Source organism: Aulostomus chinensis, chromosome 6 (assembly GCF_037954235.1).
Source record: "Aulostomus chinensis isolate RoL2024-O1b breed Wild chromosome 6, RoL_Achi_v1.0, whole genome shotgun sequence".
Classification (NCBI taxonomy): domain Eukaryota; kingdom Metazoa; phylum Chordata; class Actinopteri; order Syngnathiformes; family Aulostomidae; genus Aulostomus; species Aulostomus chinensis.
The window spans coordinates 22,885,616-22,902,638 of record NC_141325.1 but is presented as its reverse complement, the minus strand read 5'-3'; the positions used below and the strand labels follow the sequence as shown (position 1 = coordinate 22,902,638).

General features: G+C 40.6%; 1 protein-coding gene across 1 annotated transcript in view; it reads left to right on the top strand.

Annotated features, from left to right (window-relative positions):
- Window positions 1–8,790, top strand: part of olfml2a (olfactomedin-like 2A) — a 37,212-nt gene extending 28,422 nt beyond the window's left edge. Inside the window, exon 8 of the mRNA XM_086207074.1 lies at window positions 5,037–8,790. Within this exon, the coding sequence (XP_086063200.1) occupies window positions 5,037–5,641 (605 nt within the window). The 3' untranslated portion in view covers window positions 5,642–8,790. The remainder of the gene's footprint in view (window positions 1–5,036) is intronic.
- Window positions 8,791–17,023: the final 8,233 nt, after the last annotated feature.

The following is a 17,023-nucleotide window of genomic DNA, read 5'->3' as shown; positions in this document are numbered from 1 at the left end:
GTGGAGTCTCCTGTCAGAAGGGGCTTCAACTCTCACCTCCAGGAGAGCTTGACTATGTTCCGAGGAAGGCAGCAGACATTTAGTCTGAGTGGGTCATGTTCTGTGCCTCCATTGTCAAGACAGGAAAGTGGTTGGTGCCTGTCATAGTGGTAATCTCAGAACCCGTCAAGCTGAAGAAGGATTCCTATCAGGCCTTTTTGGCCCATTGGACTCCGGAGGCAGCTTACGGGTACCAGCAGGCCAAGTCATGTGCAGCTTTGGCACTCGTGAAGGCAAAATCTCAGACAGCTTCGAAGAGATTCTGGACCACAATCCACCATCTCAAGAGGGGGAAGCAGTGCACTGTCCACACCATGTATAGTGGGGGCAGTGTGCGAGTGACCTCGACTTGAGGTGTTGTGGGCAGGTGGAAGGAATACTTCGAAGACCTCATTCCCACCAACACATCTTCCAATGAGAAAGCCGCGCCTGGGGACTCTATGGTGGGCTCTCCCATCTCTGTAGCTGAGGTTGCTGAGGTGGTCAAAAAGCTCCTCGGTGGAAGGGCCCTGGGGTGGATGAGATCGGCCCGGAGTTCCTCAAGAATGCTGTGGGGCTGTCTTGGTTGACACAACTCTGCAGCATCGCATGGACAGTTCCTCTGGATTGACAGACCAGGGTGGTGGTTCCCCTTTTTAAGAAGGGGGACTGGGAGGGATGTTCCAACTATCGTGGGATCATACTCCTCAGCCTGCCTGGTAACGTCTATTCAGGGATCCTGGGGAGGAGGGTGGGCAGGATAGTTCAACCTTGTTTCCAGGCGGAGCAGTGTGGTTTTCGTCCTGGTCGTAGATCTGTTGCCAACTCTACACTCTCGGCAGGGTCTTTGAAGGTGCATGGGAGTTTGCCCAACCAGTCTACATGTGTTTTGTGGACTTAGAAGGTATTCGACTGTGTCCCTCAAAGAATCCTGTAAGAGGTACTCCGGAATATGGCTTATTGGATCGTCTTATTCCGGTGGTTCACCCTCTGTATTACTGGTGCCAGAGCTTGGTCTGCATTGCTGGCAGTAAGTCAGATGTGTTTCCAGTGAGGGCTGGACACCGCCAGGGCCGCTCTTTGTCACTGATTCTGTTCATAGCTTTTATGGACAGAATTTCTTGGTGCACCAAGGGTGCTTAGGGGATCCAGTTTGGTGGCTGCAGGATAGGATCTCTGCTTTTTTGCGGATGATGTGGTCCTTTTGGCTTCATCAGACCATGACCTTCAGCTCTCACTGGATCGGTTCGAAGCATAGTGTGAAGTGGCTGAAATGAGAATCAGCACCTCCAAGTCTGAGTCTTTGGTTTTCTCTGGGAAAAGGGTGGAGTGCCATCTTCGGGTTGGGGATGAGACCCTGCCCGAGGGGAGGAGTTTAAGTACCTTGGAGTCTTTTTCACGAGTGAGGGAAATGTGGATTGTGAGATTGATTGGATTGGTGTGGCGTCTACAGTGATGCGGACTCTGCATTGGTTCGCCGCAGTGAAGAGGGAGGTGAGCCAGTCGATCTACATTCCTACCCTTACCTATGGTCATGAGCGTTGGGTAATGACAGAAAGGATCATGGGTACAAGTGGCCGAAATAAGTTTCTTCCGGAGGGTGGCTGGGCTCTCCCTTCAAGACAGGGTGAGAAGCTCTGTCATCCAGGAAGAGCTGGGAGTAGAGCTGCTGCTCTTCCACATCAAAAGGAGTCAGATGAGGTGGATTGGGCATTCTTGTGAACCAGCTTGGTCACAGAGAATTGTGGGAGCTCTGAACTGTAAGTGTTATAGTTTATGTTTAGCTCAAATGAAAGTGTTTATGGAGCACAGAACATACAACTTGATGAAGAAGATGTGCATTATATCCAGTAGGGCAATGCACCTAAGAGTTTAATGGTTGATTTTGGACCATTTTAGTGTTTGTTGTTATTGTTTTGTGTTGTGGTAGTTCTTATCCATATATTGCCATTAGCCTCAAGCTAAATTATGTGACTGGCTCCTTATGCATTCTAGAGTAACAAAGAAGTGATACAGAAAAGAAGGACAAACAAATGGATGAGTACTTCATCGGTTTCGTATCGCTTACATACATGCTCAAAACAAACAAAACAAAAATGCTGTTTGATACATTGAAAAGCAACTGCCAGTAAATTAAGATATGAATAGTGAAAATGTTGGCCATGTTGAATATCTAATGCCAATTTATAATGTTGGTTATAAAGCATGGGTTTGGGTTTCATGTGAATAATCTGACGCGATATAGTCTGCGAGTAGACTAACTTCACTGATGTTTCCAGTAGTAGAAAAGTCAATACCCTGGCTGACAGTAATCGGCTGAAATAGTTTCCTCCTGAGCTACATTTCATTGCTGTGTTGGTTTTTTGTGCCTGATGACAAGGTTGTTTGTCTCTTCTCTGTATTCTCTCAACAGAAATAGAGCAGATTTACTGGGGGGGCGTTACTTATTTATTGTTGTCATGTGAATGCTCTTAACTTGTCAGTGGGGCATCCCCAAATGGGAAATGCAGAATTCCATCTGCCTGACTTCACAGGGAGTTTGAAAAGCCTCCTATTAGCCTTGCTATTCGTTTTCATTCTATGTTTATTGGTTAATGTGGATTAGCAGGTTTCATTTCAGCATTAAAAAGCTTAGACCCATGTAAGAAAATGGACTGACTGGATTCATACCTCCCATTTTAACTCAAAGATAAATGTCATTCTTTGATATTGGACTTATTTCTGCCTTTCAGCTTGAGGGAATTATCCACCTTTTTTCTCTCCCATTAAAATTTGTACCGTATCATTCAGGAATACCAAGTTTGAGGCTCCTTGTTCCACAGTGGATGGTGATTCATCAAATCTTATTCGTGAAATAAACAGTGCCCATATCTATCTCCTTATAACTTTCCATCCCTTTGTGGTACTGAAATACACTCAGCAAAAGCAGTAGTAGCAACTTGTCATCCATTTTTTTTTGTTCTTATTATTCCTATTCTTCATAATAAGTACACTGATGAACAAAAAGGTAAATATGTGCGTTTTAACTGTCATCTCTGGCCTCTAAAAAGTAGTCTACACACTGCTTCATCTTACTTTTTTTATTGTATAGCTTTACTTTCTTTGATAACGTAGTTGACATAGATTCATGTTGATTATCCAGTGAGCTCTGTAAAACTGATGGGATCTGTGGAATGCAGGTCCTGGTTGTTTCCAGGCTCTAGTGGGTGGGAAAAATCAACTCCTTTCACATCCAAATCAACTGAGGAATTGGATTACACTCTCCAAGAGAATTAAGATGATCTGCTCTCGTAGGACTTGGCTGGTTGATCTAGATGTGTTTGGACAACAGGCTTTCTAAATGCACTTACATGTGAGGTGTCCTGCAGTGGGGGTGAGCTCACAGCAGTGTGCGGATGACTAGCTATCTTGGTGAGTGGCGGTGATGCCTGCTGTTCTCTGACATGTGCTCTAGCCTTTTCTTTGAACTGGGCATAGTGGAGAGGGATTAAGAGTGTGAACGCTCTTTGGTGATGCGGATGATGGGGGTGTTCCACTGCATGTTGCTTTTGTCCTTCCCTGAGCTTTTTATGTATTATCTTTACCTAAATCACACTTCCTGAGGTTGAAAGGTTGGAATAGCTGATAGGATGTGATAAGAAAATGACACCTACAGTACACAATGTGTTTGCTCAGGAGTGAACGACTAAATCAACTTTGTCACTGTTACATGAAGTCAGTGTGTACACAGTCTGGTATTGTAAAAACATTATCATTGGTGCTGTGAAAGGCATAGTAATGTTAGCACAGCATACACGCAAAGCAGTGAATTACATTAAGACACAGAGCTCTTAAAATATATATGTTTTATACTCACACACACACACACATATATATACAGTATATATATGTACGTATATATATATACATATACATATATGTGTGTGTGTGTGTGTGTGTGTGTGTGTGTGTACACACAGTATACATATACATAAATATACACACAGGTGTGTGTGTGTGAGTGTGTTTATAAACACACATTCTGCCTTCTTCCCTAAAGCAAGAAGTGCAGTCACTTTAGTAATTTTGGAAAGATATTAACAGAGTTGAATTTTTGGGATCATTACTAATAAGCACAAAATTGTCAAAACAACAAAAACGAGCCTTCCCCCCAAGGTGGACATGTATTATTTTTCTCTATGTGCAGCCAGTTGTGAGACAGGTGCACAAGAACTGCAACAACAACATCAAAAAGAGAAGAAAAATTCAATAATTTCCGTCTCATATGGGATTTTTCTATCATAATGGGAATGTCTGCTGATGAGTAAAATTTAAAGTTGAATGTTGAGGATTCAAATATTAACAACATAAGATTTTTAACATGAAAATTCACAAATTGCAAAGCCCATTTTATATTTCTCAGAGATGAAACTTGCACACTTGTTGATATAAAATAAATTCTATATGTGTAAGAGGGCATATGTAGGCTGTCATAACACAGAATTGAGCAGAATTCAACACAACCTTGATGTTGTTTTCTGTCAATTTTTGCAATGAAAGTTGATCAAGTACATGAATAATTATAGCTTTTGAATTATAATTACAAGTTAAATCTAAGGGGCCGCATGTTTCAGAGGTGGAGTGGCCATCTAGCAACCAGCAAGGGTCACTGGTCTGATCCTCATTTCCCCCAGTGAGGTTGTCGAAACATCCTTGAGCAAGATCCTGAGCCCCTAATTGCTCCTGATGGCCCTGCAATGGACTGTCGACCAGTCCCCGCTTCTCGCCCCATGTCCGCTGGGATAGGCTCCAGCGACCCTTAACGGATAAGCAGTATAGAAAATGGATGGAAGTTAAATCTAAAGTTGGCCCTTCTAGCTTAGTTGATTTCAGGGGCAAATATTGGCAAAGTTGGGTTTGTTTGTTTGTTCTGTTGTTTTTGTTTTTGTTTGTTTGTTTTTGACAGCATGTGTTAAGAACTCAACTGTTCTGGAAAACATAAATAAGTGCAGCTAATTCAGTATTTTTATGCATCCTAGGTCGTTGGAGCAACCTTTTCAAACTTCCTTACAACTGGATTGGCACGGGTCATGTGGTATATAATGGAGCCTTCTACTACAACAGAGCCTTCACCAAGAACATCATCAAGTATGACCTAAAGATGCGCTATGTGGCGGCCTGGACACTCTTGCATGATGTGGTTTATGAGGACACCACCCCCTGGAAATGGAGGGGTCACTCTGACATTGACTTTGCAGTGGACGAAAGTGGCCTGTGGGTGATTTACCCCTCTATGGACTATGACTACAGCCAGCAAGAGGTGATTGTCATCAGTAAACTGGATCCTGGAGACCTGACCTTGAAAAAGGAAACAACCTGGAGGACAGGTCTCAAGAGGAACTCGTATGGGAACTGCTTCATCATCTGTGGAGTGTTGTATGCCGTCAATGTGTACAACCAGAAGGAGGGTGAGGTGCACTATGCTTATGACACCCACACAAACACAGAGGCCATTCCACGCTTACCCTTCACAAATGAGTACTCCTTCACCACTCAGATTGACTACAACCCTAAGGAGAAGGTATTGTATGCCTGGGACAATGGTCATCAGATCACATATCAGGTAAACTTTGTTGACCAGTGAGAACAGCTAAGTATGGCCACAAGTACAGTAAACTCACAGTATGCCTGCCAGTATGGCACCTACATAGACAAAAAATGCTCAGTATTTTACCTAGAGGAAGCCATGTTGGACTGAATAGGACGAAGGATGAACCTACACTAGCCTTCCAGTACCAATGCATGCTATTCAAACACCTGACCTCACATATCCCCTTTCCACCAATGCTAACTAGTGCTCGTTCTGGGATGGTGCTAGTGCTGGTTTGTTCAAAGTTGGCACAACTTCCAAAAACTGGCCTTCAGTTTGCTTTTCCACAGGCTGGACAGCTACCATAAAACTACAGTACATCATTTCTGTAACTGCACTGCCTTTAAGAAACCCTAATGAAATTACAACTATTGGGGACTTTGTTTGCTGGCTGTTGTTGGCAAGTCTACACGGGTATCCAAGCATGCCTGGTTCTATGCATTTGTGCTGTTCATTGTAATTGCAATAAGTGATGAGCTCATTCAAGAAGGATAATTACCTTACAAGTTTTTGTTGATCAGTTTTGTTCCAAGTGTTGTAGACCAATTCCATCTTTGGTTGGTGAAATGAGAAGAACTGGTTTGAGATTAAGCACCACCTCCAAACCAGCCTTCAAACTGCCTTGGTGGAAAAGGGCTAACAGTGTACCAAACATATGTGTCTCAAACCTACAATATATTGGGATGTGTCTGTATAATATGTCAATAGAAACAATTGATAATAGTGGAAATAATCTTACAGGTTGAGTTGAAGCTTAACAGGCAGAGCTAATATAGATTTGTTATATGTTCTTGCAGGAAATGTCAGCAGGCTGGCTAACTAACAGAATAGTTTTAAGGATTGACAGTAAGATAGCTCCTGTTCATCATCTGATACATGAGCTTTGGTTTCTGAAGGGACTTGAAAACTTGAATTTAAGACTTAACAAAAGCCTGAAATCCTCAGTAAATAAGGGTGGTGTCAATGCGGAAGGAGGAATGAGAAAGCAGGACGAGCAAACTGCAAACAACAGGTTCATGTCAGCTAACAAAAAATCTTAACATATGTTAGCTTTCATCTCTCTTGAAATATTATTGTAGATTTATTAGGGTTGCCTTATAGGGCAACAAACAAGCACATATGAACATTAAATTTCCATTTTAGTGCTTCAAGTAATTGGATCAGAATTTACCAATCAAGAAACAATGAAAGCCTAACAGCTAAAGCAAACACAAATGTCACAGCTCTTCATGAATGATGGGCTCCATTTATTAAGAAAAATGATCAGTTGGTTTGGCTAATTAGATACACTAAATTGAGTAGAATTGCTCTGTTTTCTCCAGTATGTAGCATCCATGGCATGTTTCTGATCTCGCATAGCTAATTTTGGTATACGTCATACTTAATTTGACCTGTCAAATGGCTTCAGATATTTCACATACCAGTTGTATTTGGCTCCGTCCCCTGGCATTTAACATGACCAATAAGATTATTTCTGCCTTCAGTGTAGGGCTATTTTTGAAAAATGTTTGTAAAACTAAACTATCAGCTATTGACTCAAATCCATCCTATCAACAAGCACTTTGATCATAATTCTTTTTTTTTTTTTTTTCCTATTCCGGCCTCATCAGTCTCCTGTCTCCTCACCGCTGATGTTCTTTTATGGGAGTGTGTTGAATATAATATTAACTAAACAGAAGTACACAAATGTAAGTTTTTTTTATATATTTACCTAAATTCATTTGACAATTAATATTATTCAACTTTTTTCCTCATATCTGTACATCTTGTCCAATTCTTGGTTGAACGTATGCTACTTTTTGTCAATAATATTTGCATAACCACTTGATATTTGCAACAGTATGTTAAACCGTTTTCACCAAAATGAATTTGAGCAACCATGATCAGTCGTTCATGTATATGTGCACTGTACCGCTAGCTTTGCAGAGTAAATAATGAACACCATATCCATCATAATCTTAATCTTTGTTTTCTTTTGAACAAAGATTGACAGAATAATGTAAGGCAGATAGTGGGAATGGTGAACTTGAAGACCCATTCAGCTACTCTTGTGCTGTGTTCTGACTAAACGCAAAGAGATTTATCTTCATGATATAAGTACATAAAAGATCATTCTGAAGACATTAACAGATGCAGATAGGCAAACGTGATCCGAGTTGGTCCAATATGCAAAATGCGGCCATTTGTTCAAAGTGAAAAAAGATAAACTACTATATTGTCATCCGTACTCCAAACACAAGTATTTTAAAGGTTGTCCTTTTTTTTGAGAAATACATGCTTTGTACAAATCAGCATTATACATCATTATTTCTCTCTTATTTTGATCAGTTTATAGCAATTATATCACAGTAAAATCTAGATATAGTCTTGATGTCCCTGGAGAGGCCTGACACCTGAAACACACTGGAGGCACTATGGAGTGCCATGGAATCGGTCTTTAAGCAGCTACGTTCTCTCCTTTTGTACTGCGGGGTGTGCAGAACAGAGCTGCAATTTCTATTGAGAGTCTGTCATTTTGAATGTTGGGGAGACTAAACATTGTGTAATATAGAAAGTAGACCTCCAATGAAAGAACAGAGATGCGTGAGGTAATTTGCTCAGTGATCCAAATGATCATATGATTGCTGACCATTGTTACACAATACAGTTGGTCCTGGTGTGTTTCTGTTGTGAGAAATTACTGAGCTGTATGTACCTCTGATGTTATGGACAGAGAAAATGACATTTGGTTTTACAGTGTGGCTGGGATTCTACAGGTACAAGGGTAGACAGCAATATTAGGGCATTTCATCCGTGGTTGATGGCGAGAAAAAACAGAAAGAAACATTGAAGTAAACACGTATTGACTCCTATTGAACAGACAAAAATGCTAAGGCAATCAGCCCAAATAATGTAAGTGAATAATTTGAAACCGCTTTGTGTTATGTCTGAAAATATCATTACACAGTACTGTGTAGTGTTACCTTGGTTTTGTAGTATTCATTTCACAATTCATGGCATCATTTTTTCTTCTCAAATAATCAAGTGTGTTGTGAAGTTTATTCATAAAAGTTATACTGATTGCTTCATCCATAAATAAAAATGTCATGAAATGTAATGCAACACTTGAAACCAGCTGTGCATGTCTGTGCTATGAAATAAAATTTCCATTACAAAAGTGTGTGGTGAACATTATAAATCAGTCCATGGTGAGCCAGTAAATGCAAATGGATAGCGGAACCGCCTTGCCTAAATCCTGTTGGAGGAATGATGACCAATGACTCAGATCCATTGATTTCTGCAAAACAGAGCTCTCATGAGCTGTGTTTAGTTCTGGGATAAAGGTCACCATACTCTGCTTGATCTCAGTCCCAAAATACACTGAGAGGAACGGCCCTGGGTCATGGTAAAAACAGCATGGCTGCATGATTTCTTGGCTGACTTAATTTCATGCAATTCTCGAGGGAAACATTGCAATAATAAAGAACCAATTGGGTGTGGTAGGTAAATATATGTGATCTACATTTAAGAATACCAACACCTCAAATCTTAAAGAGTTCAGTGTTCTTTTTCACACCTAATTAATGATCGTCATTCATGACTTGAAGGCAAAACCTTACATTTGATGAGTTCAGCACTAATGGTGTGTCCAATTGTGAACTCATGAAATGTTGACATGTTGTAATGGAACAATAATGTCCACACCAGCCGGGGTGATGAACACTGACAATTCACATGACCTATGCTACCTCAGTCCTAGGCCTCATGGTGAACACAAAGGCTCTCCTGTTGCTAAACAGGACTCAACTTGATCCTGCTCACATCAGCAGGGCCTCTTGTCCATCGACCTATACTCATCGTGTAACATCAAGTCCTCACAACACCATAAATTAAATCTTTTATCCCAGTGTTACAGGTCACGTTGAAGCGAGAAACTGCACTATAGAGCCATTCTGGGATAAGTATTTACTGTTTATCCATCAATAACTTTTAACACTTCTTTAGTGGTACTTTATTGTAAAGATTTGCCTTTCAAATAGGTGTTGTGGTCTCCGGAAGAAATTTTCCTCCACTGCATCACTTCTTTGTGACAACAGAATATGGAAGGAGCCAGCCACGTGAATTTAGGTGGCACTTAATGGCATCCCGTTACCACAAACACTTTGATTTGTGCAAAAAACAAACTAACTGCAATACTTGTGGTTCAGCACTCATTCACAATAGTGCTGGCTGGACCAGCTGGTGCATTCAGTTAAACCGATTCGCTTGCCGTCCCTGCTCATTCATGGTGGCACCACACTGGAGGTTCTAGTTTGTACGTTTTTAGCACAAATCAAGTGTTTCTGTATTACTCAGCATACGACTGGATAAAGTGGACATGAATTATACCAAATGATTCGCTTAAGAGTTTGTAAAGGGACATCTTCAAGACAAATTTGCTGTTGTTTTCAAACCAAGCATAATTATGTTGTTTTGCTTTGCAGCAGCAGCCTCCACTGATACCAAGTGCTAAAATACAGCAGGCTGATGGATTCTGATCATTTCATTTGAGAACTGGCGGTTGGTACAAATATGGAAATGTGACTAACTACAATGATTCATCGTTCTTTTTTGACATTCAAGCAGACATTGAAAAAGTTTGTTCAAAATGATTTATCCTGTTGTAGCTTATCAAATGAAGTAAGACCACATATTGGGACAAACATGGGCAATCCTTTACGCTTTAGATTTATAACAGTACTGTGATGGTCTTGACACAAAGCAGCTGTGTATGTTATCAATAAATACCACCACTGTCACACTGACAGAGCCACTGGCAGCAGGTAGGAGTGTCATCCATTTTTTCTCCATTTTTACATCCTCTTCCTCTTGTTTTTTTTTGCCTCTGTGTTTCTGCACTTAAACCCAGCTCTACATACAAACTTGCCCGCATTTCATACAAATAAAAAGAAAAAAACAACAAAAAGGATGTTTGGTGCTCATTTGAGAAAAAGGTGGAGGGTAAGAGATACCACAAACCTTGTTACAAGTTCGTGTGCCATGAAAATGATCTTGAAAATGGTATTTGAAGGTAAAACTGCTGCATAATGTTGCTCGACATCACAGGATCTCTTGTATAATGAACAGCAGGGTCCAGTTGCGTTTCCCTTTGATGTTTCAGATATCAACAAATAGTTAGCAGCTCCATGGAAGAGAAGTGTCCCCTCTAAACTTCAAAGGTTTTATTTGGAATGGTGCAATTCCTATTTAAAACATGCCCTGTTAGGAACAGGCCAATTGTGGATTACAGGGGAAACATAAATTTTATTCTTTTTTTGTCTTGACATAACGTCACATTGATAAGATAGACAGTGGGACAGCTGATGGCGATACATACCACATCCTGAACAGCCTCTGATGACCATGCGAGCCTGTTTGCATCTCTGTAGTGAGAGCAAACACCTCTGTAATTTGAGATGCATCCACATTTTGGGTATAAAAACAACAAAAATTTTCAACCATATTTTGAGAGCCACTCATCAGACAACTTGGCCACACTTGAAGATTTATCTGCCAATTTTATAGAATGGGTGAGCAGTCATCAGGAAAAAAGAGGGACAGACACATACACATAACTACACACAAAGATTATTCATGTATTTTTAAACACACAATGGGCAATGACTGAGTGACTGCAAGGGATGGGTAATGACATCAATCCTGGAGAGATATGAAGGACACTGTACATTATGAAGTTTGAGCTCTCTTCAATAGCATATTGCAAACATTTTAGTGCTCAAAAATAAATATGCGTGAAAGGAAATTGAGCTCATGACAACTCAAGCGTTTTGCTAAAGTGAATGTAGAGAACTCCCATGTGACTTTAATTAAAACCCTGTGAGCTATTTCCTGTAAGAGTCATTTAAGAGGAACAAGATGTAAGAGCAGAGCAAGCAAGGACAAGTGAACGTGCATCCTTTTTCAGACTCCATGGAAATGTATGCTTGATCAATCTTCTGTCAGTCCCTTAGGCTTAATGCCATTTGTTCAAAACAAAGCCCAGGAGTCTAAAAGTCAATAACAATCCAATTATAAAGTGTTTTTCTGTACGAGCTGAGGGGAGCTTGCACATATTCAGTTATTATTCTTGTTCTTTCCAGAGGGGTTTTTCCGTAGGTTTAGGCTTGTCACTGAGGAGCGCACCAAAGAAGGCCATTGTACAACATACAATGGAGGCCTTTACAGATTATGGAGGAGTGGTTGTGTCAGGACCTCACATCAAGATTTTGTAGCAGAAGGCGCAAAGATGATGTGAAACGCTTTTAGATTTTTGGCATGTGATAAAGGAAAAACACTGCAGGTCATAAACAAATCTGATTAGTGATTATTTATAAAGGCAAAATATTCTCCCAACTTCTTTCTTGTCTCATTGAATTTAACAATCATTGCTTGGTAGTTAAAATTTTTCGAAATTCCATCCACCCATCCATCCATTTTCTTCCGCTTATCCTGTGAAGGGTTGCGGGGGGGGGGGGGGGCTGGAGCCTATCCCAGCAGCCTCCGGGCGAGAGGCAGGGTTCACCCTGGACGGGTCGCCAGTCCATCACAGGGCCAACACATATAGACAGACAACCATTCACACTCTGCTACGATGGTCAATTTAGAGTATCAGTCAGCCTCGTCCCCTCTTGCATGTCTTTGGACTGTGGGAGGAAGTTGCAGCACCTGGAGAGAACCCACACAGGTACAGGGAGAACATGCAGACTCCACACAGAAAGATCCTGTGCTTGAGCCGGGGCTCAAACCCAGAACCTTCTTGCTGTGAGGCGACAGTGCTAAACGGATGGATGGATGAATGAATTCTTGTACATTCTATACAATTCACCACCATGTACCATTCAGCATGTTTATATGATATTTGGACTGTTGTGTTAAAATACATGTAATCATCTTAGTCCAACTGAAATCATACTACATCAGATTTGTTAAGTCAGACTAACACATCCAGATAATGCAGTTAGGAATCAAGCTTTTCTTCCATGCATATGCCTTAGTCAGACCTGATCTGGCTTCAGCACTCTGCAAGCTCTACATTCCCCATACTGGACAGAAAACCGGAAAAAAAAGAAGGAAAGAAAACAAGATGGAGGTGGTACAATCATAGCGAGTGCTGGAGTGGAAAACTCATCCATGGAACTGGAAGGAGAAATACAACTCCTTTGGCGCTAGCTAACTGGTTTCGTAAATGACATAATGTGTCATGAGGAAGGAAGCATATCTATTTTAGAGATAGAAAGAGTGGAAATACATCTGTCAATAAATCAACTCTCTGCTGGTGCTGGTATGCAGTGACAGGACATTAGTCCAATTAAACAGCCTAGTTGACCTGCAACAGTTGGTTAAATGTATCTGTGCATGTGAACATACAGAGTGCTCAGTTTTACTTTTTTTAAAGTTTCCTAATTTAGTATGCTACATGACTCCAAATTATTATCATGAAACAGAAATGGGCTCAATGGAGGTCGGGCGAGCTGGATGTTTTTGTTCGTTGTAAATTTTGATTAAATGATGTTTGCAAAGATTTCTTTTTCTAAATGTAGTGTATGTCAAAACAACCACCTCATGAAAAAGAGGTGAATATGATGTTAGGTGATATTGAGGAGACATAGTACACAACTTTCATTTCATATTTGAGTTGTGGCTTGTGCTACACCTAACCTCTATAAATAATATCTTAATATGAATGCAAAAACTGTGGACGAGGGACACAAATTTTGGACCAGAAGTGGAGCAAAACAGGTGGAGTACACTGGCCGAAATACATATCTGGCAAAAAAAATCTGCTATTGTGAGATTTGACTGTTTAGATTCATGCCTTCATATGTAAATTGTAAAACAATTAAGTCAAAGATGTTATGCATCAATTGATTGCACATTGCCAATCCTACCATAAGCTAATGCAAAGCATGGCAAATAAAACAGGAAGTCCTGGCTACACTGGAGGCCCTGAAATGCTGGCCATTGCCTCCAGAGGTTATTCAGCAGGTCAGAGATTTAGCTACACCTAACAGACCTCCATCTACTCTGTCATTACAGTTTCATTTTTGTTCAGCTCCGTCAGTTACTCATTCCCCCCAAGGTTTCCAATTTCATTGTACCAATCACATCTTTAAATCCAGGTCATTATTAATCTCTCTCAGTCGAAATGTTGCCTTTATATGTGTTTCATTTATTGTCCTAAACACACACAATTTGTGCTGAGAGAGAATAAATCAGTCTTCATTTGTGTTATCATTTCTCTTTTTCCAGGACTGTTCATAAAAAGTGAAGCAACAGTGAGGATCATTACAAGCCAGCCACTGACAGACAGAAACATGGAGTTTGCCAAAGAGAAATCCTCCTAGAAAACACCTACAAATTACTTCCAGACTGTCTGTTCTCTCTATCCTTATCACAAAGAAACAAAAGAACAGAATATGATTGCATTGGGATGCAAATTCTGATATTGGGTGTTGTTTTGGAGGGGTAGAATGTGTGTGTGTGTGTGTGTGTGTGGGGGGGGGGGTTACAAAAATGTATATGCTTTAGAGACACACCACCCACCAAAAGGCCTTATACAGCTTGCAAAGCGATACAAGTCCCTCCCAGCAGCTTCCCATGGGGACACTTGGAACCATAGCAACACACGAGCTATAATCAGCCCATCCATCACAAGGCCCCGCCACCCCAGCTCGCAGCCCTGATGAGGCCAAATATCAAAACCTCTTTGCAGATGTGGGGGGGCTAAAGAGCGCGGCAGTGTCACTTCACTGGAAAGAGGATTTTGTTGTTGTCAAGCAATTATACACAGCTGTTAAGTGAATGTGGGGGGTCCGAAGAACAAGACCCAACAACTGTGGAAAACCTGTCTTCATTTGAGAAAACAATAGTTTCAGGCTGAAGCCATTGCCTAAAAACAACAACCTCCTTGTTTAAATCATCAACACTACACAGCATGAAACCATAAAACTGTGTGGGTAAAACCACAGTTACATGTGTTTTTAAAGAACATATTGTGATGGCCCATGGTCATATGCTCATGTCTATTGGCCTTCTTCTGTTTTTCCTTTTTTCCTGCCTCTACTGACCTCTTTCAGAATCCCCTTGATGATTTTACTCCTCCCTCTTTGTTGAGGGATTAGTATAACCTACTGACCCTTAATAAACTGAGTGATTTCAACATGATGCTCTCTCTCTCTTCCTCCTGAAAAAGCTGGTGTTTTTGGTCTGGGTTTGGTTTGGTTTGCTTCTGTTGTGGTATTTTGTTAATTAAGCACTAACAATAATATATAATTACATCACTTACAGAAAAACAAGACGAGATGTAACCGAATATCCAGCTTTACGTAGTGTCAGAGAGACAAAATGTGGACAAAATGTTCAACAGATAAGTGTGTAGTTCCATAATAGGAACTACACGTACTTATGTAGGGTCCATAATGGGTGTTGCTGGATATTATACTGAATGTCCATTTTCTGTCTCAAACACATAAAATGGTCGTCACTCATGCTTCCAAAGGTTTGATTAATGTCTTAAAGTTGGGTTATAAGAAAGTTTCTTCAAGACTAATGAGCCTTTAGAAAAAAACAAAAACCTGTTTAACCCAGGTACTGTGGTAGGATGAACAATGAGAAACACACCTCTGGATTTTAAAATATGAGGTCATTTTTTTCAAATAAATAGCAATATTCATGAAAAAAACAATCTTAAGATAAGATGAGCAAGAATAGGGTGGCATGGGCATCTGTGAATAAAAAAGGCCAATCTTCACCCTCAGGCTGAGGAAATGGGAAGAGTTTCACCACAGCTTTTTCCCCTTTCACCCTCTCTGCCCTGCAAATCCGTCCCCGTTAAACAGCAATACAAATATCACACTCAAAACAAAATGAGACATCACATTTTTAAAAAAGAAATGCAATTCAGCTGGTGGAACTGACACCCCTTCTGTTCATGTTGCTTTCTTAGACAATGCAGTCAATTACAAAGTTTGTGAAATGACGTACAAGCTAACACATCACTAAAACCATGGCTTTTTTTTCCTGAAGTATAAATGCTTGCAAACAGCATGCAAGTAACTGTTGGTAATAAAGTAATTCTCTCACTTCCTTCTCTATCGTACATCACGTCAAGTAAAGACTCACTCTAGCTGTATGTTTGCTAAACTGCACACATTCAATCAAAAAATGTTAAGTGGTTCAGCATCAAAGTAAAGGATAAAGAAAGTAGTAAAGAAGTAGTAAAGAAGAACTAAAGGAAGCAATGGATCTCCTATTCCATGTCTAGAACTGAAACATGAAAAATAATCCAGTTTCACCAACTTTGAGTATTTCGGAAAACATCATGTTATGACTTCATGGATCAAGGGTGAGCAACATTACATCCTCAAGAACACACTGTGTTTGATAAAGGAAGCGAAAGGCAATCGACAAATATCTGTTTTGAGGTGAGGTTTCTTCTGAGCTCTGCATTATTCTGAACTCTGTCATTTTGTGTAGACTTCGATCAAAGCCTTTGTTGATGGTTCCATGCGATCCCAGACATACTTGACATTCAGCACAAAGCCAGTTCCTCCCCTGTTTTGAGGAATGCTGGCTGGGTGACAGCAGCAGCAGCCTGAATCTCAGCTAAAAAAGAATGTGGCCTTTGTAGTGACAGTCAGATCTTCCTTTTTTGTCCAGCGCCACTACTGCATACAGCACAGACAGCTGTTGTCTGGAGGCTAAAGGGGATGACACACATTTGTCCTGTAGGAATCTACTCACACAGGCATCATTCATTAGACAACAGTAGCAAAGATGTCTGCAAGATGTTTGAATAGTTAATAGAAATGATGGAAAGTCTTGGAGACTAAAAAAAGGGTTTTCCTTGAAAATGTTGAGAGCTAACACCAAAGAGGATGATCTGCCTACTTAAATAAAACATTTCACAGCATAAAACACCAAATAATGTACGCTGGAACAGGACTGGTGAGTCCATTCCATGTCTGCACATTTTAACCGGTGAACAAAACCTCTGTCATTTGAGAGAGAGAGTAGCATGACATGTGTCACATGTCTTGTTCTCTGATTGAATTCCACAAGGTCAAAATTCAGAAAAGTTAAATCAAAGCTAAGTCCCTGCATGTCACCCAACTCTGCAGACTGGTGTTAAGGGTAAATGGTCTAAATTTATATAGCGCTTTTCTTCCTTAGCAGCACTGAGCACTTTACAGTGTCATCACATTCACCCATTCACACACACACACTCACCGTGAAGGCTGCCATGCTAGGTGCCAACTTACTCATCAGGAGCAATTATGGGTTCAGTATCTTGCTCAAGGACACTTTGACATGGTCACCAGGGGTGAGGATCAAAACCAGCGACCCTTTGGTTACTAG